The sequence below is a fragment of the Hirsutella rhossiliensis genome (genome assembly GCF_020360975.1).
Source record: "Hirsutella rhossiliensis strain HR02 chromosome Unknown scaffold00007, whole genome shotgun sequence".
NCBI lineage: Eukaryota > Fungi > Ascomycota > Sordariomycetes > Hypocreales > Ophiocordycipitaceae > Hirsutella > Hirsutella rhossiliensis.
The window spans coordinates 1,196,549-1,220,515 of record NW_025408673.1 but is presented as its reverse complement, the minus strand read 5'-3'; the positions used below and the strand labels follow the sequence as shown (position 1 = coordinate 1,220,515).

At 53.5% G+C, this 23,967-nt stretch overlaps 7 protein-coding genes across 7 annotated transcripts; 4 read left to right on the top strand and 3 right to left on the bottom strand.

The window, feature by feature from the left end:
• Positions 1-2,787: 2,787 nt before the first annotated feature.
• Positions 2,788-4,043, bottom strand: HRG_06861 (uncharacterized protein; the record flags this gene model as incomplete). The annotated part of the gene is made up of 3 exons (XM_044865332.1): positions 2,788-2,808; positions 2,868-3,432; positions 3,481-4,043. The coding sequence occupies 3 exons, from the start codon at positions 4,041-4,043 to the stop codon at positions 2,788-2,790; spliced, it is 1,149 nt and encodes a 382-aa protein (XP_044719294.1).
• A 534-nt stretch (positions 4,044-4,577) lies between these two features.
• HRG_06860 (Hsp70 family chaperone) lies at positions 4,578-6,951 on the top strand (the record flags this gene model as incomplete). Its single annotated transcript, XM_044865331.1, has 8 exons — positions 4,578-4,605; positions 4,678-4,730; positions 4,792-4,838; positions 4,888-5,388; positions 5,475-6,002; positions 6,069-6,081; positions 6,508-6,667; positions 6,725-6,951. The coding sequence occupies 8 exons, from the start codon at positions 4,578-4,580 to the stop codon at positions 6,949-6,951; spliced, it is 1,557 nt and encodes a 518-aa protein (XP_044719293.1).
• Positions 6,952-9,657: 2,706 nt separating this feature from the next.
• HRG_06859 (serine carboxypeptidase domain-containing protein) lies at positions 9,658-11,451 on the top strand (the record flags this gene model as incomplete). Its single annotated transcript, XM_044865330.1, has 6 exons — positions 9,658-9,793; positions 9,854-9,999; positions 10,094-10,511; positions 10,585-11,176; positions 11,234-11,307; positions 11,378-11,451. 6 exons carry the CDS (start codon positions 9,658-9,660, stop codon positions 11,449-11,451), a joined length of 1,440 nt encoding a protein of 479 aa, XP_044719292.1.
• Positions 11,452-11,784: 333 nt separating this feature from the next.
• Positions 11,785-12,269, bottom strand: HRG_06858 (uncharacterized protein; the record flags this gene model as incomplete). Its single annotated transcript, XM_044865329.1, has 2 exons — positions 11,785-11,904; positions 11,991-12,269. The coding sequence occupies 2 exons, from the start codon at positions 12,267-12,269 to the stop codon at positions 11,785-11,787; spliced, it is 399 nt and encodes a 132-aa protein (XP_044719291.1).
• A 2,221-nt stretch (positions 12,270-14,490) lies between these two features.
• On the bottom strand, positions 14,491-14,823 carry HRG_06857 (uncharacterized protein; the record flags this gene model as incomplete). Its single annotated transcript, XM_044865328.1, has 1 exon — positions 14,491-14,823. The coding sequence occupies one exon, from the start codon at positions 14,821-14,823 to the stop codon at positions 14,491-14,493; it is 333 nt and encodes a 110-aa protein (XP_044719290.1).
• A 2,119-nt stretch (positions 14,824-16,942) lies between these two features.
• HRG_06856 (ankyrin repeats (3 copies) domain-containing protein) lies at positions 16,943-20,605 on the top strand (the record flags this gene model as incomplete). The annotated part of the gene is made up of 8 exons (XM_044865327.1): positions 16,943-16,997; positions 17,048-17,353; positions 17,738-17,945; positions 18,003-18,370; positions 18,467-18,697; positions 19,256-19,304; positions 19,354-19,672; positions 19,742-20,605. The coding sequence occupies 8 exons, from the start codon at positions 16,943-16,945 to the stop codon at positions 20,603-20,605; spliced, it is 2,400 nt and encodes a 799-aa protein (XP_044719289.1).
• A 520-nt stretch (positions 20,606-21,125) lies between these two features.
• HRG_06855 (uncharacterized protein) lies at positions 21,126-22,820 on the top strand (the record flags this gene model as incomplete). Its single annotated transcript, XM_044865326.1, has 4 exons — positions 21,126-21,422; positions 21,485-21,714; positions 22,012-22,109; positions 22,156-22,820. The coding sequence occupies 4 exons, from the start codon at positions 21,126-21,128 to the stop codon at positions 22,818-22,820; spliced, it is 1,290 nt and encodes a 429-aa protein (XP_044719288.1).
• Positions 22,821-23,967: the final 1,147 nt, after the last annotated feature.

The window sequence follows — 23,967 nt, the reverse complement described above, 5'->3', positions numbered from 1 at the left end:
GGCTCCATTGCAGGCTTGCTGCAGTCGCTGCAGCTCAAGCGCAAGGGCAGCCAAGTTATCATCCTAGAGCAGGACCCCTAAAGGATCGACACAGTCACGAGTCTGGTATCCAGATCGGCTCCGGCGTCATCGCCCTCCTCAATAAATACGACGCTACGGACCGGCCGGGATCCCGGCGCGCTTCATGAGCGTTGTATAGCGTAAGTGGGCTCCGCGTCTTAAACGCTGGCCTGCCGCGCCATATGAGCAACTGGGGATGTCTATACCTCATCCTGCGCGCCAACTTCGGCGGCTTGAAGACAGAGGTGGCGCCGAGACTAGCTGCGCCCAGGGAAGGCGACGGCAAGGTTGAGTATCGGTCCGGAAAGCGCGTGACGGGATTGAGCTATGAAAAGGACAAAGGCGTGGTACACATCCGGACTATGGATGTATCGACCGGCAAAGAGGAATACCTGAACACCAAAAATGGTCATTGGGGCGGACGGAGTGGACTCGACCGTGAGGACGCTGTTACAGGCCCCTACGTGCAACGAATATGCTTGTTACATTGCTTGGAGAGTCACTGTGCCGGAGAGTCTGTTGTCGAAAGAGACGGTTGTGTACTTCTCCAACCGACTAAACTTGAATCTTATGAAGGGGCTGTATTGCATGAGGTGAGAAGAGGCCCTTCATATTTGTTTCGCGTCAACATCCATGAGCAGCAAAATTATCCCAACCGAGAGTGGTCGCGTCAAGCCAGGACAACGTCTTACCAACTGGGTTTGGTACTACATTGTACCCGAGGGCTGGCCAGAAATGGCTGCCGCCTTCGCCTACATACACGGCCAGACTCACCCATGCAACGTCTCACAGGGTCTAGTCAGGCCAGATGTGTGGGATTGTCAGATAGCCCGTTACGTCTCGCAGCTGATTCCTCCTCTCGCCAAAGCTGTAACCAAGACGCGCAAGCCGTTCGTCAGTCGTCACAAAGGTACGCGAGGCACAGTGCGTGGGCGAAGCCGGCTTTTACGACGGCCGCGTCGTGCTTGTAGGAGACGCCTTTACGACCTTCCAGTCACATATGGGCATGGCATCGGAGCAGGCGGCGCGGCATTGCTTGGAGATGAACAAAGTCTGGCGAGGGGAGATCACACAAAGTTGGAGTTTTTGCAGACGGCGGCACCGTACTTATTTCTGATGATCTCAGTTCGGAGCCGCGTGAAGAGCGGAGCCGCGTCCTAGCAGTACTAATACATCTACTGCCGTAAGACGTGGGAGACGCCGAGTTCATTTCAGTCTTGCCTATTCCATAACAATGTGCATGGCGTGACGGATTTTTCGAAGTCCATGGATGTCGACTTGATCACGCTCGCCGGTCGCATGGTAGGCGTTAACTGTTCGGAATCAGGTTACCAAAGAGGCCGACTCCGACTCCGTAACCGGGGCCATCAGAGCTAAGGGCTGGAGGAACCAGGGCAGCAGTGTATGGATCAGATAGACGCCGCGACACTTCCTCTCACCGATAAAAGCCCATGCAGAGCTCCAGAGCTCTGGCTTTCAAACGCCATATTGGTTTCCCGTTGCTAGCATCCCATCATTCAGCACTACAAGTATATTGCCCAAATTTGCTCAAGCGTTTGAGCCTTTGCTGCTCCCCATGATGAGACTCGGCGAGTTGAATGACATTCTGAGCGTGGTTGCCCTGCTTGGCTGTCCTTCTCACCAAGCACAGGCGAGCCAGCGGTCTCTTCCGCTTCTCGGGCGACAGATCCATCAATTCCAGAAACCGACATATATTCACGATCTCTACGTGGTATCTAATGGCGATATCCTTCTCACGTATGTGGTTCCGCAAGCCTCCATCTACTCTGTCTCATGGTCGGCGACGCATGCGCCTGTCGTCTCCCTCGTGCACACGTTTGAAAGCATAACTTTGTGACTGGCATCGTTGAGACTGCACCAGGCGTCTTTGTGTTCGTGAGAGGCAACCAAACCAGCGTACGTGTAGGAGTAAACGGTACCTTTGATATATGGGAGCTCGACCTTCGACCGCGCAGAACTTTGGTTCAACAGATCATACACATTTCCGAAAGCGGGTATCTTCTAGGAGTAGAGGCCCTCCCTGGCGAACCTACCACCTTCATAGTGTCTGACGGTGCACGCTGTCTCGTCTCGAAGGTTGACACACTCACTCGTCAGTCCCAAGTGGCCATTCAAGACTCCAACATGCAATTCCCCCGCCACCTGCCTTTTCGTCATGCCCCCTGGGCTCTACAGAATGCACACTCCTCCAGCAGATGGTGCTGCAAGTAACTGTTATAGTTGACTGGTTTTACACGTGACAGGCGCTAAAGATGAGAGGTCTTTAAGATGGCCAATTAGAGGGCAGGATTTTGCATGCTGGCGGTTTTGGTCCGTCCCTTGCAGAATAATAGGACATTTTGTTACTTCGCTCCCTGAGGCATTGCAGGTAATAGCCTGAACTATAGAGGTCACATAGATCTACATTTGCATGTCTTAAAATACGCTGCGACACTCAGAATGCTGTAAAGCACATTTACCCGCAAACGCCCACCAAACGGGCGTCCACGCCTTTCCGGCTCCCTAAGTCCCCCTGTGCCGTAGGCCTTGTCAAACGGGTATGTTTGGGGACGTCATATTAGATCCGCGCCTCAAGCGTGATTTCTGACTCTTTGATGCATGCTCTTCCGGTTTCCTTTCTGTCCAGTTAAAAACTTCAAGACCTTCGAAGAACTGTGATGGAACGAGCTGCTTTTCCCGCTGTCTGTCGATTCAATGTCCACGTGTTTACGGTGTGACCGTGATGGCCTAGATTTGTCGCAGTGGCTCCACTCTCGTTTAGGAGATGAGCTGTCGACTCTCTGGACTCTCGTGGAGCTTGAACGACGGCTCGGGGAACGGCTTGTGGGAGACTTATGGGGATTTAAGTCGTCGTAGACGAGCACCACGGGCCTCACCACCGACACGGGCTTTTTTTTTTCGGCCGAGAACCGGATGAAGCCGGGGTAAAGGCAGTGAAATAGGCCTTTGATGCCATCGTGGGGGCTGAGAAGGCACCATTGTGTGACATCCATCAAGTCCCAATGCAACAAGTTATCAGCAATTTTAGGTAGGTCGCCGGGATCGAATTTCGGTCTGTTTATCTCGTAGCGGAACCGGGAGCTGGCCATGTCCTGCTGCAGCTCGGCCGCAAAGAGAACCAGACCGCCGAGTCCCGCGAGATGATCCGCCGACCGGCTGAAGGACGCCGAGGAGCCCAGCCATAGGTGAAACCACTTCTCCAGAGAGCTAGTCAGGTCGCTGATTATCGTCCTTAGGTCCTTTTCTTTACGGTGCTTAATCTCTGGCACTCTCCAAGAGATGGCGCCCCTCTCGGCTCTCCGCTTGTTGGCCGAAACTGCTATTTTGTTCTTGTGGTTAGCAACACCGCCCCTATCTCGGTCTGGCGTCGTCAAACGCTTGGAAGGGGTTCACGCACACCCGTCGTCGCCGTCCACTTTGGAGGCGTGTATGGGCAAGTCGACGGCGGCTTCGGCATCTGAGGTCAACTCAATAGGGGACCCGATAGAGCGGGGGAACAGGCCGAAGATTTCCCTTTCCAGAGTCTTCCATATTGCAAGCGACAGGATGACGTGGGCGCAGGTTCCATGGTTATTAAGCCATTTTGCCCACCCGCCCACTTCTCTAGTCGTCCCGGACTGTTTCGATTGACTCTTGGGAAACAAGAGATGCTCAACTCGAGACTGAGCCTTCCTCCCCCGGCCTGCCCTTTGACAAGCCTCGCTGACGCTGCATCCATCTTGTCTGAGATGGGGCAGGGTTGTTTGGATCCAGGTGTGGATGGCAATCTGAAGCTTGCTGAGCCGCTCTGAGATGTCCACGTCGGTGACCTGATCCTTCTCTCCCTGTAGCGTATTCACTTTGACCAACAGTTGGCAGTACTTCTGTTCGAGCTCCTCGAACTCCCGAACCGCCTCTGGAGGCCAACTGTGTCGTGCACGAGACGGCCAAGGCCGCAAGGCTGTGGCACCAGATGGGGGCATTGTGATTGTGATTGAAGATGGAGATGCTAAGCTAGCTGGCTAGGTAGGGCCATGAAGGTCTTGCCCCTCTGCTTGGCAACTGCCCGCAGTGACGTGTGTGTGAGGCGCTATAACTTGCGCCTTGCGGCAAATGCATGGCGGCTGTGCGATGCAAGGCAAAGGCAAATGGAAGCCTAGGCGGAGAAGTCCCGAGAACCTTCTGCCGAGACCTTGGGCTGGCACGCGCTTAGGCACATGAAACATGCATATGCAAGGCGACCGCAGCTGAGGTGGCAACTTGCTGCCTCAATTACTGACTTGCGCCATGGCAGCATCTGGCGAATGGCCTCGTGTAAGATGCTTCAGCCGCATGAGACCAAGTACAGTAGATATAGCTTAAACAGGCCAGCCGACACTCACTGATGGGCGCCATCTTTGGATAATTGAAGCCTCTGAAAGAGTCCCGCAGCAGCAGCATACACAACGTCGTCGGACATGCATCGGAGTCGATATGGCAGCAGGGCGGAGGAGAGGTTGGATTCCAGCTCGTCTCCCATGACGATCTTGGTTGCGGTGGACTTCGGTATGCCCATGCCCATGCCCGCGTGTAGGCGCTGTACCTCTGGCTTCATGTTGTTGCTGACATGCGTTGCAGGCGCGACGTTTTCCACCGTCGCCTTCGCCTTCGCAAACGCAAACGTGGTAGAGGTGAGTCCGGCGACGGCATAATTGGGCCAGAATTGACAGTCGGAAGCTGCTTGGGCCCAAGATCGTCACCGACTGGGGCAGCGGACGTAGCGAAGAACACGTGCCAAGGTGCTTCATCTCGCATGTCCATTCCTGGGCTGGCTAACTGTCGAGGCAGTGTTCTCAAGCGCAGCTACGGTGATTCCTTCAACTATGGCTTCCAAGCCCACAACAATGGGAGACAAGGAGAGCCCATTTGCGAATGGTTCAAGCTCGGCCTCTGCCCCGAGGTCGAGGGGGAGCGGGCCGTCAAAGGCCCCCCGCTGCACCAAGACGTCCTCCCAGCCGCCTTGAATCCGGTCAAGGGCAGAGAGTGCAAAAAGCTGGTCACCGAGTACTTGAAACATCTTCACGGAGCGACGGAAAATTATCTCGGAAAGACGTACGACAGCAACATCTGCGGGCTCCCCCGCGAGTACATCGTCACTGTGCCCGCCATGTGGAGCGAGAGAGCCAGGCAGGCCACCAGTGACTGCGCAGCAAAGGCTCTGCAGACGGACCCCAACAAGATTCAGATCGTTGTGGACTCCAAGGCGGCTGGTTTATGCGCCTTGGCCAACATGCCCCAGGTCGGACTCGAGGAAGGAGACACCTTCGTCATCTGCGATGCGGGCGGAATGTGAGTGATGATAGTGATGTATACTGGGTAGAACGTATCTGGTCAGAAAAACCATGTGTGCGGCTAACTTCTCGATCCTCGTGCAGTACCGTCGATCTGGCGTCCTACACGATCAAGGCCCTGAGCCCACACATCCAGCTAGACAAGTCCTCGGACCCGTGGGGCGGGCTCTGTGGGAGCGTCTTTCTCGACATGACCTTCGTCCACTATATCCAAAAGGAGCTGGACGGCTATGTCCCCAACTGGGAGGACAAGAAGAATCAAAAATGGCTCAACTCCATGCGGGAGCAATTTGAGACCCGGATCAAGAAGGACTTCACAGGCGAGGGCCCCGACGACCAAGTGTACCAGATGGACGCATTCGAGCGCCGTGACAGTTCCAAGCATGGCATCAAGGACAATATCCTCGAGATCTCAGCCACGGCTATCCGAGAGCATGTCTTTGACCCTGTTATCCGGGAAGTCACATACCTAGTCCACAACTACCTCGACGCTGTTACCGGAGGTGTAAAGGTGGTGCTGCTGGCCGGCGGATTTGGGCAGAATCGATATCTGAAAAAAAGCCTACAGTTGGCTCTCTCCTACAGGGTCAAAGTTTACGAGATTGAAAAGAGGTAATGCCCCTTGGCGTCAGCAGACGTATGTGGTCCATCTCATTGAGCATCAACAAACCCATCTAGCCAAACTGCCATCGTGAGAGGCGCACTCATAGCTGGGCTTCCCCAAGTGGAGCGGCAAGCGCGAAAAGGCAGCAAACACGACAAATATCCCGGGTCAGACAGCGAAGAGGAACAAGTCCAAGGCTGGATCAGTGTCCGGGCTTCTCCAAGACGCCCCCCGATGCACGTTGGGGTTCCTGCCTTCGAGAGTTATGATCCTCGCAACACTGTCCATAAACAGGGAGAGCACCGCGCGTACGTGGCACCCAACTCCCACCCCACCCGTCACGATAGGGTATATTCACAAGCTTATGGCAGGGAATACTTGGGGCATAACGAAAAGAAAATCCAACTTATGCATTGGGTCATCGACAAAGTGACTCGAGCCTCCCCTCGTTCTTCCTCCCAGGGCCATGTACTCTGGCAAGTCGCAGAACAGCGTGCTGATGCGCATTACTAGAACAAGCCTATAGAATACGGAGTGCCCGAGAAGTTGGCACTCACCTTCGAGACGGACGATTCCAAGGTTCGGCGGTCGGCGGTCATTCAGTGCAAGGTCTGCGGCTTTAATGGCGATCCTCCGCCGTTTTATCCACACACACCCCGGTACCCCAACCCACGTACATCATCCTTTAACAAGCCCGGAAAATAGAAATTTTATGCTAACGGTTCCTAAGACATTATCCCTCTGGCAACACTTAAAATCAAGCTCGATAGAAACGAGCTGGCCGGCATGCCTGACAATGACATAGACGTTGACGGGATCCGCAGATACAAGGTCGACTTCGATGTCCACGTGACCTTGTCCTCGGCCAAGATGACGTTTGTTCTCTGTCGAGGGGAGAAGAAATACGAGCCCAAGGATGTACCCTTATACCCCTTTGGATATTATGGACCTAGCTGATGCTGTGGCCTCTTCTTCGGTTTATTTCAGTACAAGTCAGAAGCCACACTTTCTGGGCGTCTCTCTCTCTCTGCGCGCTTTTGATTGCAGCTCTTTCAAATAGGGGTATTCTGCATTACTATTCATGACCCCTATACCAGCAGATATAGCCTAAGTGGCGTCTCCTTGCTGCGGTGCATGTGTTTGCGCCTACTGTGCCACCGCCTACAAGTACATGCAGGCTCTCGTAAGCAGCATGGGAAAAGTATGGCCGGTCTGGGGTTTGCGAGAGTGTCAGGGGAGCTGTGTGGTTTTAGACGGCCCTTTTAGCGCGGACGTGGGATCGAAACCCTCGACTGTCGAGCGCACGGCTGTCTAACGGGCGCAACCAAAAGTGTTCGCTAGCTAGGTAGGGAGTGCTTCTAGTTGAAAAGACGACGTTCGCGAGGGTAAACCCACGCTTTACAATTCATAGATGAGAAATACGCGAGAAATCACATATGTAATATGACGCGTCAGTTGCCGCGGCGGTGCTGTCGAGGGTGCTGTAACAGTGTAAGCTAAGTGTAATGGGTGTTTGGGGAGGTTTGCTGACTTGGGATGAGGCGTGGCACCAAACCCTGGATTACTGGATCGATCCGGAGCATGCAGAGCAGAGGCAATATACGTAATTACTATGCACTATGCAGCAAGGGGTTCAAAACAACCCATCCCGGACATGCCAAGACGTGGCCGAGGGGCGTGGGAGAAAGAGTTCTCTGCCTATTAGATCCAGAGGGGACAACATGTAAATGTCATTGTCAACTGCCACCAACACCTCCATGGCATATAGGGTCCACTACCAGGTCATCTGTTGGAGTGTCACTTCACTTTTGCCTGCACAGCCTAGTGGTTTCCTCACAGTCATCTTGGTTTCGTGGGCAAAGGGAGTAAGCAAAGCTGCTGTAGCCGATGCAACGGAGCGGATAAACGCTAATGCCGACTACACCTCACTTGCTCCTCGGCGCCTAGCTATGTGCCTCTTGCCTCCTCATGCGATGCTGGGCTGCCTTGCGTGCCGGCTGCCTTGCGTGCCGGCTGCCTTGCGTGCCGGCTGCCTTGCGTGCCGACTGCGGGCTGCCTTGCGTGCGGTGCGGGCTGCCTTACGTGCGGGCTGCCGGCCGCTTGACTGTGTGCGCGATGTGTGTGCTGCCGCGGCTTATATGTCTTTTTTTTTGTTACATCTCTTTTATCGTCTGTTGCGGGACCACAGCACAAAGTCATTACGAAAAGAACAGCATCATCACGATAGCTTCATTCATCGTCCAAGCGGGGCGCTGGGGGTAATCCCAGCCAATTGCCTTCCGAGCTCGGGCCGTCTTGCCAATCACACACTACCAGACGCGCTAAAGGAGCTCATCAAAGAAGCAAAGCAGGAAGCTGCTTACTGCACACTTTACCAAGTCATGGGTAGCGCAAAGCTTACAGCTTTACTTCATGGTATTGATAAGGACTGTTGGGAACAAATATGAGCCCAAGAGGCCCGATTCGGGACGGCTCGATCCGCATGTCGAAGCCTAACCCTCCCCCCCCCCCCCCCTCGCAATGAACAAATCCTGATGCCATGCCCAATGAGTGCGGTTGAACTAGATCTGAGCGTTACACGAGAATTCAACGTCCCAGAAGATGGTGACAGACGCGGCTGCGAAGCGTGCGGACATGTCCCGGGGGGCAACGCCCAGCCAGGTTCTCCCAAGAACGGCCGAGAAATCTTCAGGAGCCTCACCGCGGGCAGTCCGCCACCCGGCATATGTGATGTGCTCTGAAGCACCAAGTTCTATGCATATGCGTGTTGGTGCCAGGCAGTATGCAAGACTTCAGCTGGGCCTATTATCCAATCAGCCCTAGACAGTCCTGGGCGGCGTACGGCAGGCTATACCCACCAACGGGGGGACTAGTAACGGCCCGCATCTGACTATAAAGAGGGCTGAATTCGCGGCCTGACAGTGGCTCTGGACCCTTGAGAAGAGCATACCATGAGGCAGGCTCTAGGCTACCTCTCAATATCACGACCATGGCCAACGGGCCGCAGGGAGCTGGCGACATCCTGCACATGGTGCGGGCGGCTCGGGACAATGGTCGAAACGAGGGCAATCAGGATTGGCTAGCTTAGAGCGCCAGTGAGCAAAGTAAGCCTGACACGGGTGGATCATCAAATAGATTGATGGCTCACAGGTGAGCCTAATGCACTCGTCTGCTCCCGTCACTAGTAGGCGCACCCTACGGTGTTAAGCCCACGAGGAATTCCTACTCATTAGACTGGCATATCTGTAGGCTCTAGTGTTGGGTCTGGGTGATCTCTCCGGCCAAAATATTTGCATTCCCTTACGGTAGCCCTCGCTCTCGACACTGCCACTCTGTGCGTTACTTATGTAACAAGTGGTGTCTAAAAAGGCATTGCGAACTAATTTGGCCTATAGGGTAATTGTGAATGAGATATAGCTGTTACCGAACACTCCATGCTGCAGGGCTTATACTTGGCATTAAATAATAACAAAAACTCGTATTCTCCAATCTGTTGAGGTTAAAACGCATCAAATATAGGTCGCACGTTGGGAACTACCGCTTATACTGGGTCACCAGAGTATACATAAACGATGCACCTCGCTGTATTGTTGTTCAAGTTGAACGTCGCACTAAAGACGATTCGAACGATTTCTTTGCAGGCTTTCCTTTTGCGCCGACACAATGTTACGCACCGTGTTCCTCACACTGGTTGTCCTTGTTGGCTACGGGGCGGCTGTTTCCGTGGATGTTCCAGAAGGCCCATTGTCGCCGGGTCGCACCAATGTGGCCCGTCGGTATTTGAGCGCCAAGACACAGCGTGAGAGAGGTGCAAGCCACATGTCTTGCCGGGAGCGCACTGACATAGTCTCCGATGCAGAGTTTCTCGTCAACGGTAGCGCTATTCCCGAAGTCGACTTCGACATTGGCGAATCTTTCGCCGGTCTTTTGCCAATCTCAAACTCAACCACTTCCAGTCTGTTCTTTTGGTTCTTCCCGAGCGAAAACCCCGAGGCCTCGGAAGAGGTATGAGCAACCCCAATGCTGACGTCGATGTCGTTCTGGCAGACATACTCGTCCCGCGCTGAGCTGGGCTCGTGGTCGCTAACTGGCTCAATAGATTACAATTTGGCTGAATGGAGGGCCAGGAGACAGCGGCATGCTCGGCATGCTTCAAGGGAATGGGCCCTTTCTCTGGCAGCCAGGGACTCGCAGGCCCGTGCGAAACCCCTATTCGTGGACCAACTTGACCAACGTTGTCTATATGGATCAGCCCGTGGGGACCGGCTTCTCCCCGGGCCCGGGAGCCGTCAAGGACGTTGATGATATCGCGGAGCAGTTTGTTACCTGGTTCGAGAACTTTGTGCAAACATTTGATCTAAGACGCAAAGTGTTCATCACGGGCGAGAGCTACGCCGGTCATATGATTCCGTACATCGCCTCGCGAATGCTTGACCGCAATGACATCGCTTACTTGCAAGTCAAAGGGATTCAGATTATCAACTCACTCATCAACGGGTACGATGTGTTGCAACAGGGTAAGCCGTCGCCCGGTGTACTCTGGGCCGCCTCCCTGCAGACTGATGCCCCGAAGCTAACGTAGTCTCACAGCTCCAGCAGTGGCCGCCTTGAACCATTATCGCAGCGTGTTTGGACTCGACGAAACACTCGTCTCCAGCTTCAATGCGAGAGCCGATGAATGCGGCTACAGCAAGTTTTTATTCGAGGCTCTGACATATCCACCGCAGGATAGCTTCCCGGCAGTGCCAGACCATGGGCGGCCGGGCTGTAACATCTGGAGCAATATATTGACAGCCGCGTTCCAGGTCAATCCCTGCTTTAACGTCTACCACTTGACGGATTCTTGCCCCAAGCTTTGGGATGTCATGCAGGACGGCTCGGACAATTACTTCAATCGTCCCGACGTGCAGAAAATACTCAACGTGCCAACGACGGAATACAAACCTCACGGGGGTTTCACTTGGCAAGGCAATCCTGGCAAAGATGCTTTGGGTCCCATGCCAAGTTCGTGGGGTCCGCTTAGGAGCGTTATCGAGAGGACCAACAACACCATGATAACCCACGGCTTGCTGGACTATCTACTGCTCGTCAACGGCACTCTGACTACCATACAGAACATGACGTGGAACGGAGCACGGGGGTTTCAGAGACGACCAACTGAGCCGTTTATTGTCCCGGACGAGTATCGATTATCGGAGTTGTTAAACCAAGAGGATCCGACTCTGCCGGCCGTCGGCAGTGGGGCTGGCCTTCAAGGAACCGCTCACACAGAACGGGGACTCACCTTTACATCAGTCTCTTTCGGTGGCCACGGTAAGTCTGGGGGTCGTATCGTTGCCTTTCTGCGCAGACTGTGTTGCGATAACGGCTAACAGCTCATCAGCAATGTCACAATATGTGCCGGCCGCGGCGTATCGGCAACTCGAGTTTCTGCTCGGTCGTATCCAAACCCTATAGGAGACTTGGACTCCCAAAGATACCGATAGCAGTCTTTTCCGCCGTAACAGATGAGAACTCTTGACAAAGAGCCTGAGGCGCGCCGGCGGGCATGGGAGTAAGCCTTCTTGAAATCGCTCCACATGTAAGGAGCAAGAGACGCGAGGAGACAGAGACTATACAAGGGGGCTAACTGTTCCAAATACCAATACCGCCCGGAAACATGGGAGCATCTCGTACTCCTGACAATTCACCACTGCTGGCCGTTTGGCTGCATTCCTTGTAGATACGCCGTGCCGTTGGCCATAACCAGCTTTAACCACCTTGGGCTTAGACAATTAAAAAAACGTTTCTTTAATACCATGTCCAGAAGGTATCAGCAGACCATCGCTTCAGGTACCCGAGCGTCGTGGCAATGGCATAGATGCCGGCGAGAGAGTCTGTAGGCCCAACGTACATCATGGACCAGAAAATCTGTCGACGAACGATGCAAGTGTCAGCTGCGGTCTGAATGCAGGCGCAGCACGCAATTAAACGGAAATATGGCTGTGGAGACAAACCGTCTTTGAGCCCTCTAGGGTCGTCGCTGCAAAGCTCCATTTGTGCCCCTGCACGATCATGGCCGGAAGCACGCCGAGCTCACCCAACGCCGCCTGGGCGTGGTCTGCGCCGCCAGCCCTGGTCAGCAAGCTTCTCAGCATGCGCCATTGAGTAAGATGCCAGGTCCCGATCTGCAGCGTAGCCTCATCCGAGTCCTTCCCGGTACGCTTGGTCTCGATAGACAGCGAGATGGGGCGGCTGGCGACGGGGAGGTACGACGTGTGGTTAACGGACCGCATAGGGAGATTCAGCTGCAGCTGTCGGATCGCTTCGACGTGGTCGTCGGCTTCGGTGGCATCAGATTCGGCCTCGGGGTTCAGATGGACGCAGAAATCGACGAGTTGGCCGGTGGCTGTAGCAGGGAGATAACCCCTAGCTTCCGGCACCCCCCACTTCCGGCACCCTTCGCAGCACCAAGGCAGGCACATTCCAAACGCAATTGAAGCCGCATTTTAATATCACGATAATTAAATTTAGTGTTTCTAGCTACTCTAGCTGCCAGCTATTGCAAAGAGCTTCAAATCCTGCGTTCTGATTGGCTATAGCGGCGGCAGCCGGCTCAAGCGTGCGCTCGAGCTATTTCTTCGTCTTTATAACTTATTCAATCTATACGAACCGCCTATTAGGGTCCTAAGGGACCTTTTTCTATTTTTAAGGCCGTAGACGATGTAATTAATACTCTAGCTGCTATATTCGAAGTTAGGAGGCTATAAGCTGCCAATTTTGCTTATTAAGGCTGCGGCTAACCTTGCTAAAGAGTAGTCGGATCGTACGGTTAACTTAACCGCGGTTTTCTAGCCCTATAATAAGGCGATAGACTTCTTATAATCGTTTAGGCGTTTTAAGGGCATTGTAAATAGCTAGGGTACTAGAATTCTTTCTTTTTAACGGCGTTAACGGCGTTAACGGCTATAGTAAGACGAACCGGCTTAGTAAGGGCTTTACTATATTAACTAGCTATAGTCCTAACCTACGCTACCCGCCCTTAATATTCTTTTCGGTTAGACCGGCCTACCGGGCCTAATAATATGCTTAGAGGAAGGTAGCCTTGCTAATTAGCGCTATATCGTCGAAAGATACGATTTTTTCGAGTTAACGTTAGTAGGCAGCCTTAATTAGCGAGAAAACCGAGATATTAAGAGGTTAGAGGACGTAGGAGGAGTATGCTAGTAGAAAAAGAAGATAAATACGATTCTTAAAGCATTTATATATAAAATCGTCGGTCTAATAGCTCCCGTAGCTATTAACGATAAGGAGAACGTTCCCCTATAGGTAGCGCCTTATTTAGGGGATAAACACCTACTTAAGCTATTAAATAGCGATAGAATCGCTTATCTAGCCCTTTAAGGAAGTAACGAAGTCCTAATCCTTTAGAAAATCGAGTTCGTTAGGGAACTATTACTATTAGAGGTCCTAGCCCTTAAAGATTATAAGGGGGGTTAAGGCCTAGCCCGTTATAGAGACGCATTCGACGATTATAGTCTAATAACGCGATCTAAGCCGCTTCTTAATAGCCTCCTTCTTCTCTAAGCTCCCTAGCACTAGCCCGTTGCAGCTAAGGCCCTCGAGGATGCCTATTTCGTCTATATTAAAGCGTGATTCCGGTAGGATTGCCTATATAGCCGGCAGCTTAAGTAATTAGAACTATTCCTTGATCCCGCTAATAGAGGCGCCGTTAATACGGGTAGAATTAAGAGATTTACCTTTAATCGTGCTAATCTCTAGGTTTCGGGCTAAAAAGCTCGAAACCTAGTGTTTTCTAAGCGGGCGGGGGTCTCTACTAGCCACGATAATACGGCCGGCGAATTCCCTAAGTTAATAATGCGTTAGAGGCAGCCTAAGGGCCGCTTAGGCAAGAACCTATTTATAGAGGTGTTTTTCCTGCTCTCGACTAAGCCTTTAAGATGCCTCTTTTGCCTCCCTTATAGGTAGGGCTCCTTTAAGACGCGTCTAAAGGGTTATTCTTAGAATACCCCACTTACGACTAGCTTAGAGCTGAGGTATGCTATTATTTATAGCTTCGAGCGCTTCTTAGAGCTGGTTTTCGGTATATTTAGAAAGACGAGGCATCGCTAATTCGAATAATATTTATTTTATAATTATTAAATAAGAGATGCACGAGAAAACGCGGTCACGATGTAGTGGGTAGTCAACGCGATGGTGATGTGGGGAGGTGCCGGAAGTAGGGGGTGCCGGAAGCTAGGGGTGCTGACTTACTCCTTGATCAGAAGGGCTGACTGACTAGTATTGGTAAAGAGCATGTTAGAGACGAGCCGATTCATGAGAGTGGCATGCAATGCACCAGGGCGAAAAGTCGACAAGGCTGCGTTGTTTTCTGCCTTGGGGCCGGAAAACCATCTGCAGGAGACGATGGTGGACGTCAAAGCTCCAGCCCATCTCGCTGTGACTGCGGTTGAAACAGTCGGTCGCGTATTCAAGCACCTCGTCTGCTTGGCTGCGCTACAAAGTGCTCCCCAGGTTCCCCGAGTCGCCGACCGGTGGACTGAAGGCGTCGTCGTCGAGGAGCACTCGTGAGCGAAGGTCTGGCGGGAAGTCGCCTAACAACGAGGCGTCAATGACGCCCTTGTGTTTAAACCAACGATAGATATTGGCCACCATCTGAGTGAGGGCGTGGGGATGGCGTGGGTCGCCTGGCGCGAGATGCCTGGTGGTGAAGCCGTCAGCTTCGATGGACATTTCGGCCAGCTTCCTGGTTGGGGACGACGATGACTTGGAGCCGCGGTTCAGGGAGGATGCACTGGACTGGGTGCCGGTGCCCCTCGAAGCTTCCATGTTGCGACGTGTCGGAGAAGCGGATGAGGAGAACGACATGGGCCGTCGGCCATGATGGACAGGCCGGGGCGTGACGTCATCGACGGGATGCGGGCCATCACGGGAGTTGGCATCGCCGCTGTCGTCGTCGTCGTCGTCGTCGGCGGCGGCGGCGACGGCGGCGGCATGCGGGCGTAGCTGGAGGCGTTCATCGTCGGCGACATGTTCTGTCAACCTACGGCGCTTCGGCGGGAGGGTTCATCAATGATGGCTGCGAGAGGATGGCGTCCAGCCTCAAATGGTGGTGAGAGGAGTCGCGCAGCCCGTCGCTTGAGGCGGCCTGGCTGCAGCTCGGCGGCGGGCTCAACGGGCTGAGGGGTGGGCGTCTCCCGGGATGAGGTTGGCAGCTTGTCGAGCCATGCCACGACAGAGGCAAATTCGTCGCATGTCATGGCATGCTGAGACCGCACAAGCGTTAATGCGAGCAAGTCGTTACGTTGTTGGCCTTGACCAACGTTGAAGCGTTGTCGATGCCTTGTTAAGCTGGCTTAGGTAATATTGACCACAGCTGTGGGGACGGTCGTTGGCGGGGCAACAATGGTGTTGCATCTCGAAAGTCACATGTCGCACTCCTCGCTGCCCAAGACAGAGGCGGCCGTGTATGAAAAGCATCAGATAAGCTCGCGACAATCTAGTCCCGGCCTTCGGAAACGAGGCTCCCTCCCAATCTCCTGCCGAAAGGAAATGGATGACGACGGCGCCGGCGACACCAACGACAACAGCAAGGAGCACGGGACCGTATGACGGTGATTTTGAAGAGCATTTGATCAATCACGAAATCTATCTCACAATGTACCGCATAGGGATATATATGGGCTTGACACGCACCAGGTTTCTATACTAAAGCAAGCATCCCCATGCTATTGCTATATTAAAACATGGGCGGCTAAGGCTGACAGCGATTTCCTGTACGGCTGCTGTAGATATGGTGATATACATACCTGTGAGGAAACCACTGGGTTGTGCAGGCAAAAGTGACACGTAACACTCCAGCGGATGACCTGGCAGTGGACCCAACATGCCATGGAGGTGCTGGTGGCAGCTTACAATACTCCAGTGGCGTGGCTCTGCCGCGCCCGGCAACCTCGACGAAATCAAGCGAGTTCTTAGACAGTATAGTCCCTCACTTTCAGATAGTGCGTATGAGTCGTTCCTAGATGCAGAGTCGCACGCTGCAAAGGAAGCATACGTCATGGCAAGAACAGTTCCCATCATTGAAGGGAAAGTAGACCATCTCAAATGCAGGGCAAGACAGACGTCAGACACCCTTGAGGAATCTTAGTGCCTTGCCCAAAAGTTCCCTCGCCGGGCAACCCAGACGTCTACTATGGCGCACGTCCCAAACAGCTTCGACCACACATTTGCGACGAACTCGGCGGGCGCATTATGCTTTCGGCTGAGGACAGCCTCCCGCTTGCACCAAACTTCTTCCTGCCCCGTCAAGTGCCCTAACGGGTCTCTGTCAGTTGCATCTCGACAGGCATGCGGGCCAAGCCATGGCAACCAGCCAAGAAACGATCCTGGACCACGGCGCCATCGCGCCACCTCCTTGCCAGTCTGACGCCTGGCAGACGAACTGGCTCTGGACTTGTCACGTCCTGTCAGGATAACGGTTACACAAGATGCGGCTAGCATCTCATAATACATGGCAGTCCAATGACTTGCTCCTTTAATGTCTGCGGGGTAGAAAATGCCTCAGCGGAATCAAAAACGCCCCCTCGCAACCCCTCTTGAGGAAACATGCCGTGATTGCGTACGCCTATACAGAGTACAGAGTACTACTATTTGGCAGTTAGCACTTCCCCAAGATACAACCTCGCCACTGTCTTTTGCTCAACTGCAGCTCGACAGCATGGAGAATGGCACGCATTTCCCACTCGCAGCCGCGAGCAGAGCCTGCATGACAGCACTCAATCTCCTCGTGTCCGCCTTGGACGTTTCGGTGGATGAGTACAGGAAACTCATGCCTCCGATTGCAGTCCAAAATCAACGAGATCGGTTCAAGATTTGGGCGGGGAACCTTGGTGCCCTCCAGCAAGGTCGAGCATCTCTCGATTTTCGACTACGCGAGTCTTCGCTCATGCAGACGACTGTCCTAAAGCTTCTGGAACAATTAAAGGACACAGCCAACAAAAGTAAGTCCTGGCACAGACGGTCCAAGACCTTTGCTCACACATAAGTCCAGGCATTGAAGTTGCGCGGGGCTTGAGGCCGCCACTGGAAGAAGCGTTCAGCCAAGACGCCGACCCCTGGGAAGACTCCAGCGACAACAGCAGCTCAGACGACAGTGACCAGTTCAATACAAAGACAGAACTGGGCCAGAACATGTCCGAGATGACTCAAATTCTGTCGGATCTGTTCAGGCTGTCTTTCAACATCCGAAATCCCACAGCCAGATCAAGCACACAATCAATTATCAAAGCCATGCTCCACAAGGAGATGGTCCAGATTGATGATGCGACGAGCGTTGATTTGCTGAACTCTTACTCCAGTTTCGATCATTGTCATGTCCAAGAGTCATTGCAAGAATGGCGGCGCTCTATCTCGAAGGAAGATGGTGCTGTCCACCAAGCCAACCTAATTAGTGTCGACCCGGTGCATCTCCATTCTGGTGCTGAAGCAGAACATGGGGCCCCTGGCTGTCATCTCCTCCAACGTTGGAGCGAATCCATCACCAACCGTCGTCGGTATTTTGCATACTGGCGGAAACACGCACGAAAATTGGCCCAGCAAGACAGACAAGAGACGGTCGACGGACAGTCCCGCTCAAAGCAAACCGAAACCTTGCCAGTGGATGCCAGCATCTTCGGGAAGACAGAAAAAGGCAACTTGCTTCGTCAACGAATAGCGGCGTCAAGTCTCACAATCCTGTCAGGAACAGAGGGCACAGCGTATGACCTAAAACTAGACGACAATCTCGACAACCAGTCTGCAAAATCGTACGCAACTACGGCTTACGGCATCGACGGCACCGTTGCGGAGCTACCGCAGCCCCCCTCGACGCAACCCAAGCAATCGGAATTCACTTGCCAGTACTGCTGGGTCGTGTGCCCCGTGCGGGACGCAAAAGGCAAATGTTGGAGGTGAGACATGTATGGCCTTGTATCGAAAGCAACTTGGTTAACTAGCATTGACTGCAGAGAGCACATCCTTCAGGATCTCCAGCCATACCTGTGCACATATGCCGATTGTCAAGAGCCTCTTACCATGTATGCCAGTCGCAAGACTTGGCTGGACCACGAAGCACAAGCGCACCGCAAAGTATGGCGCTGCTTTGAGCATATCTACCCCTTCAAGTCCAAAGGCGCATTAAAGCACCACCTCGAGATGGAGCACCGAACCCTTGGCAAAGCTCAGATCCAGGGCATCGTGGACCTTGGTCAGGCGACGGTCAAGGATGAAAGGACCACATGCCCCTTTTGCCTATCCAAAGGACCATTCCAGAAAGATCTCGCAAACCACATGGCCCATCACATGGAGAAGCTCGCGTGCTTCGCCGCACCAAGGAGTACGGAAACCAACGCCGATGAGTCGCGCCAAGGGACCCATTCGAATAGTGTTCAGAGAGCTCGATCTGTCGATTTCCTCGGGTCTGTCAGTCTAGACTTCTCTGCAGGTACATATAAAGGGCCCGTATCTGCTGGAATTGGATCCACGAACAACGCCGAAGAGCACTCGCGTCGAGGCCCAGAAGAGCTGATGCGCGTGGCCAACTGGTTAACACCCATCGACTATTCAGGTGAACAGAAGGATCTCATTCACAGACGACAGGAAGGAACGGGGCAGTGGCTACTCGAGTCGAAAGAGTTCCAGGCCTGGGTTCACCAACCAAAAGGTACCCTGTTTTGTCCCGGCCATCCTGGGGCGGGCAAGACAATAATGACGTCTATTGTTGTGGATCACCTCGCAGCAATGGCGCGAAAAGACGCCACTGTTGGGATCGCCTACGTTTATTGCAACTTCTGCCGGATCAGCGAGCAGAGTGCTCTCAGCCTACTCTTAAGTCTTCTGAAGCAACTAATTCAGGGTCAAGCTTCTTTGTCTCAGAGTGTAAGAACACTGTATGACCACTGTCAAGATACAAGGACTCGACCAACAATTGGGGAAATCTCGGCATCACTACATACAATGGCTGCCATGTATTCGAGAGTCTTCATCGTGGTAGACGCCCTTGATCAATTCTCATATCTTAATGGTGACAGCTTGACGCTTCTTTCGGCAATCTTTCACCTTCAAGACAAGACCGGGGCAAACCTTTTCGCAACGTCAAATTTCATCGTGGATATCACAGATACATTCAGAAACGCAATTCGTTTAGAGATCAAAGCCGATAGCCACGACTTGCAGGCATATATCAATTGCCGCGTACCTCCGTGTGTTCGTCGTGATCCAGATCTACAGGAGCAGGTCAAGAACGCAATTGTCGGATTTGCGGACGGCTTGTATGTGGGCCTCTTTACTTATTGATGAGAAACCAGCTGACTCCACTAGATTTTTGCGTGCAGAGCTTCTTGTTGATACCCTTATGAAAAATGCAACAATTGAGACTCTTCAAGCTGATCTGGCGACTCTGCGGGTGGGCTACGCAACGGTTGGGCATTTTTACGAGGACGCAATGGGGCGAATCGCGAGACAGTCCTATGACCAGAGACAGCTTGCTATGAAGGTGCTTTTATGGATCACCTGCGCAAAGAGACGCCTCAAGACAGCAGAATTACAACATGCCCTTGCGGTGAAACCTGGCGATGTCGGTCTTGACGAGGATAACCTTCCACAAATCGAAGACATTGTCTCTGTTTGCACTGAATTCGTACTAGATGACAAGGAGCGCGGGACCGTCCGGCTCAGACACTCCTCAATGCAAGAGTATTTCAACCAGACACGAGAGCTATGGTTTCCAGATGCGGACGTCGATATCGCGATGATCTGTGTTACATACCTCTCATTCGATGTCTTTCACAGTGGCATCTGTGAAACCGAGAGCGAGCTAAAGGAGCGGCTGCAATTGTACCCGCTTTATGGATACGCCTCGTGCCAATGGGGACACCATGTTGGCCGGACTTCGACGCTCACGCTCCATCCTGTCGTCATGGAGTTCCTGAAGGATACGCCGAAAGTGGAAGCTTCAAGCCAGGCACTTTTGAGATTCTGTCGATCAGACTTTACCAGAGACAGGGAGCAAATGGGAGGGCTTCACTTGACGGCGTACTTTGACCTTTGGGACTTGTTTGAAGCCCTGTTTAAGAACGATGCGAATTTCAAAGGCAGCAATGGCCGGACGCCACTGTCATGGGCTGCCGAGTCTGGGAAAGAGGCCGTCGTTGATATGCTTCTCGCCAGCGGTGCCAGCATTGACACAGGCGATGCCGGTGGCCGGACGCCGCTGTCATGGGCTGCTTACATCGGGCAAAAGGCCGTCGTCCATCTACTGCTAGCCAACGGCACCAAAACTGAGACATGCGATGTGAGTGGCCGGACGCCGCTATCGTGGGCCGTTGAGTCCGAGGACGAGACCGTCGTTAGTCTGCTGATCGCCAGCGGCGCCAATATTGAGACAAGAGATACGTCTGGCCGGACGCCGCTGTTGTGGGCTGCTCGGCTCGGGCAAGATGCCATCGTCCATCTGTTGCTAGCCAAGGGCGCCGATCCTAAGATAAGCGATACGGGCGGCCGGACGCCGCTATCGTGGGCCGTTGAGTTTGGGCACGAGGCCGTGATAAAGCTTCTACAACCACAAGAATAGTCGGTCTCCTCTGTCCTACACGGTATGTAATCGTGTATAGATTGTATCGTGAATAAACTTGTGTATCGTTCATCGATTCTCATCGATTCTCATCAACTCAGCTCCCCCTTCCGAGTCAGTGACATTGGTGCTGCGTGCGCAGAGCGGTAGTGGTCCACTGGTGGCATCTAACTTGCAAGGTTTTCCCTAGAGGGCCTTCAGATGGACAAAACGGCCGTGCTCCGTATTGAGGGACTGCGTCCGCTGCTCTTGGAACATAATGTCAGCCTCAGACCTCAACAAGGCACGTGATATACCATCGATGCAGCAAGTTGGTGATGCTGACGGACTGGGCCGTGCGGGGTGACCATCTGCCTCTCCTCGGGCACAATCAAAGCTCAAACACGGTCCCTCTAAGCGTTCAAGCCCCACGACTAGAGCGTAACTCAAGCTGCCAATGGCCGAGATAGCGGGCCTAGTACTGGGCGTGTTGCCGCTCCTGATATCGGCCTTGGAGCACTACCAAGACGTCGCCGAGCCAATGAAGGTCTTCTTCAAATGGCGGCAGCAGCTGGGCACTTTTGTTCGCGAGCTTTACATGGGCCACACGTCCTTTGCGCAGAGCATCTCTCTGTTGCTGAAGCAGAGCGTGGAAAGCTCCGAACTCAACGAGATGATTGACAAACCGGGTTGTGACCTGTGGAGGCGCACCAATCTGGTCGAGGACCTCGAGCAGCGGCTGGGCATTGCCTACAAGCCTTGCATGAGCACCATACAGGAGATTGCCGAAATATTGATGGCCATAGCTGGAAGCTTGGACATTGAGGGGGCAGACAAGGTCGGTCAAACCTCTTGCTTTGCAACAGTGGAACGCAGACACTTGCTGACGCTTGGCTCGAGGTTACCGTCCTGGGCCTCCAAGCCATCGTCTTTGCCAACCCGCCTGACCCGACCGAAACAGTATTGAAAAAGAGGTACCACTTTAGGAGGCGAATCAACCTTGTAATGGACCGACGAACGATATCCGGCTTGCTGAAAAGGCTCAAAAGGTGCAATACAAGGCTCTATGAGTTCCTGGAGAAGGCAGACAGGATTCACGATGACGTGTTTGACTCTCGCGTCAAGATACGGTTCGTGGCTCCCCTCTTGCGCATTCAGGGGAACGCCTCGAGGCTTCACAAGGCACTGCTACGCTGCTGGTGTGCCGCACACCCCGTACATTACGCGGGGATTTTGTTGGAACAGCGGCTGGTCCCGCGACGGCAGACAAAACGAAGAGGCGTGTCACAGGAAGCCGACCAAGGTGACTGTTTTGGCATATCTCTGCTGAGAATCCCCGTCTCTGTCTGGGTGAATGCCGAATTCCGTGTCGATGAAAACTTGGAGCACTCGGCCAGGTGTGTTACAACACTCACTGCTCGACCCAGCAGACTCGGACTGACCGACACGCGCAAGCAGTTCAGGATGCAAGCACAGAGTTGCCTTCTCTTTTCAGGATGCGACGCCCCAGCTTCAGCTACAAGAGGTAACTGACATCTGCTCCACTGTTGAGTGGGCGACACATCCGCTAGTGGGATTCCGGCTCGACTCGACAGAGGTGCTGCGAGGACCGTATCTGATCGATACTCCGTGCACCTTCATCTCCAATACGACAACCCTTTCCGACTTGCTAACCGACATGAAGCGTGCCGACTTCCCTGACCGAGACCGCTACACACTGGCCATCACCCTGGCCTCGTCACTCCTCCAGCTCAGCGAGACACCCTGGCTCGAGCATCCATGGAGCAAGCGCGATATCTTGTTTCTCCGAATCAAGGAGGACAGCCACGACTCTCCGGACATCGAGCACCCATACCTGACCCAAGGCTACGAGAGCACAGCTACAGGTGCTCGAGCCGTCAACAACCAGCCAATCAGCCGCCGCAACCTCCTTAGCCTTGCCATATTGCTGCTCGAGATCCGGTTCGGCATTCCTATTGAGAGACGGCAGCAGCCCGAGGACTTGGGGCCTGACGGCGAAGCGAACGAAGCAACGGACCTCACGACGGCCGGTCGATGGCTGAGACGTGAGGCCGATAAAGGGAGCCTGTCCACGGCCTTCCTCCAGGCCATTACATACTGTCTCAAATGCTACATCGACCCATCCGCGACCTTTGGCAACCCTGATTTCTCAAAAGCCGTCGAAGACAAGGTTCTGGAGCCCTTGGACCGAGAGATGAAGTATCTCTTCGCCTAGAGGATGTTTCGTCATTGGACCTGGCTCTATTGTCGTACTCGAGGCTATCGACGTAGCCCCCTTGACCTCTTCTGGAACATCCCAAAAAAACCCTTCTGGACTTGGGCTCGTTACTGCCTGCTCGCGCAAGGCACCTTTGCCATATATGCTGCGTCTGACGCCGTATAGTTGAGGATACCGTCCAGACCCTCGCCATCTACAGGATGGGCTAGGCATCCTTGTCCATGGACACGATAGAGGTGGTAATTGATGAACGTAGGGAGGCCGATGCCCTCGAGTTTGCAAGCTGGGTGCTTAGCGTCAAGAGCGACGATAACTAGGCCGTGTATGCCGACGACGACAATGTCTAAAACTGGCACAAATAGCAGTGCAGACACGCCGAATGATACAACAGGATATGGCCACTGTAGAGGAGACTTGGACGCCTCCTGCCTATCCCCGCGTTCCCCGACTGACAAGACCGATAGCTGCATGAGAGAGTAGCCTGTATCATGAGAATTGTAGGCCCTTGCGAAACTACGCTTAGGCTAAGCCGAGGTAATGCATTTATAGCCATCATTGTCCTTTTGACTAGAGGCGATGGTGCGACAATTGACGAAACGCCAACGCCAACGAGCGTCAATATGCTTCTTGGCGCAGCGAAGCCAGTCCACATATCGCTCAAGGGGAAAGAGGCAATATATTTAGCTGCCTTATTTAAGAAACGCACATAACGGGGGCTACTTATAATAACGAGATTTTGACGAGGCTTTCTAGGGAGAGGCTAGGAATAAGTATTGCTTGGCCAGCCCAATTATTCTACGGCCCGTGTTTCTAGCCTCCAAAGGACCTGAACATCTTGGACCGGACAAAAAGCCGAAGATGGGACACCAAGGCGCCGAGTTATCAACTAGGAGCGAACGACTTATCCCCAGTCCGACAACCGAGATAGTTAGGTCGCTCGGGCGCCTGCTCATTCGGCGTGATTACGCAGGACCGCCCCCTAGCTGCCCTATCCCCTTCTAGGCCATAGCGGCATAGGTCGGTGCGGCAGCCGTCCTGTCTCTTCCGTGGCGGTTATCAGCGGTCCTACCGGCGCGTAAAGGAGCGCTGTTAAGCGCGTCGTCCTAGTAGCTAAGGAAGCCACGCGAGAAGTCCTTGGCGAAGT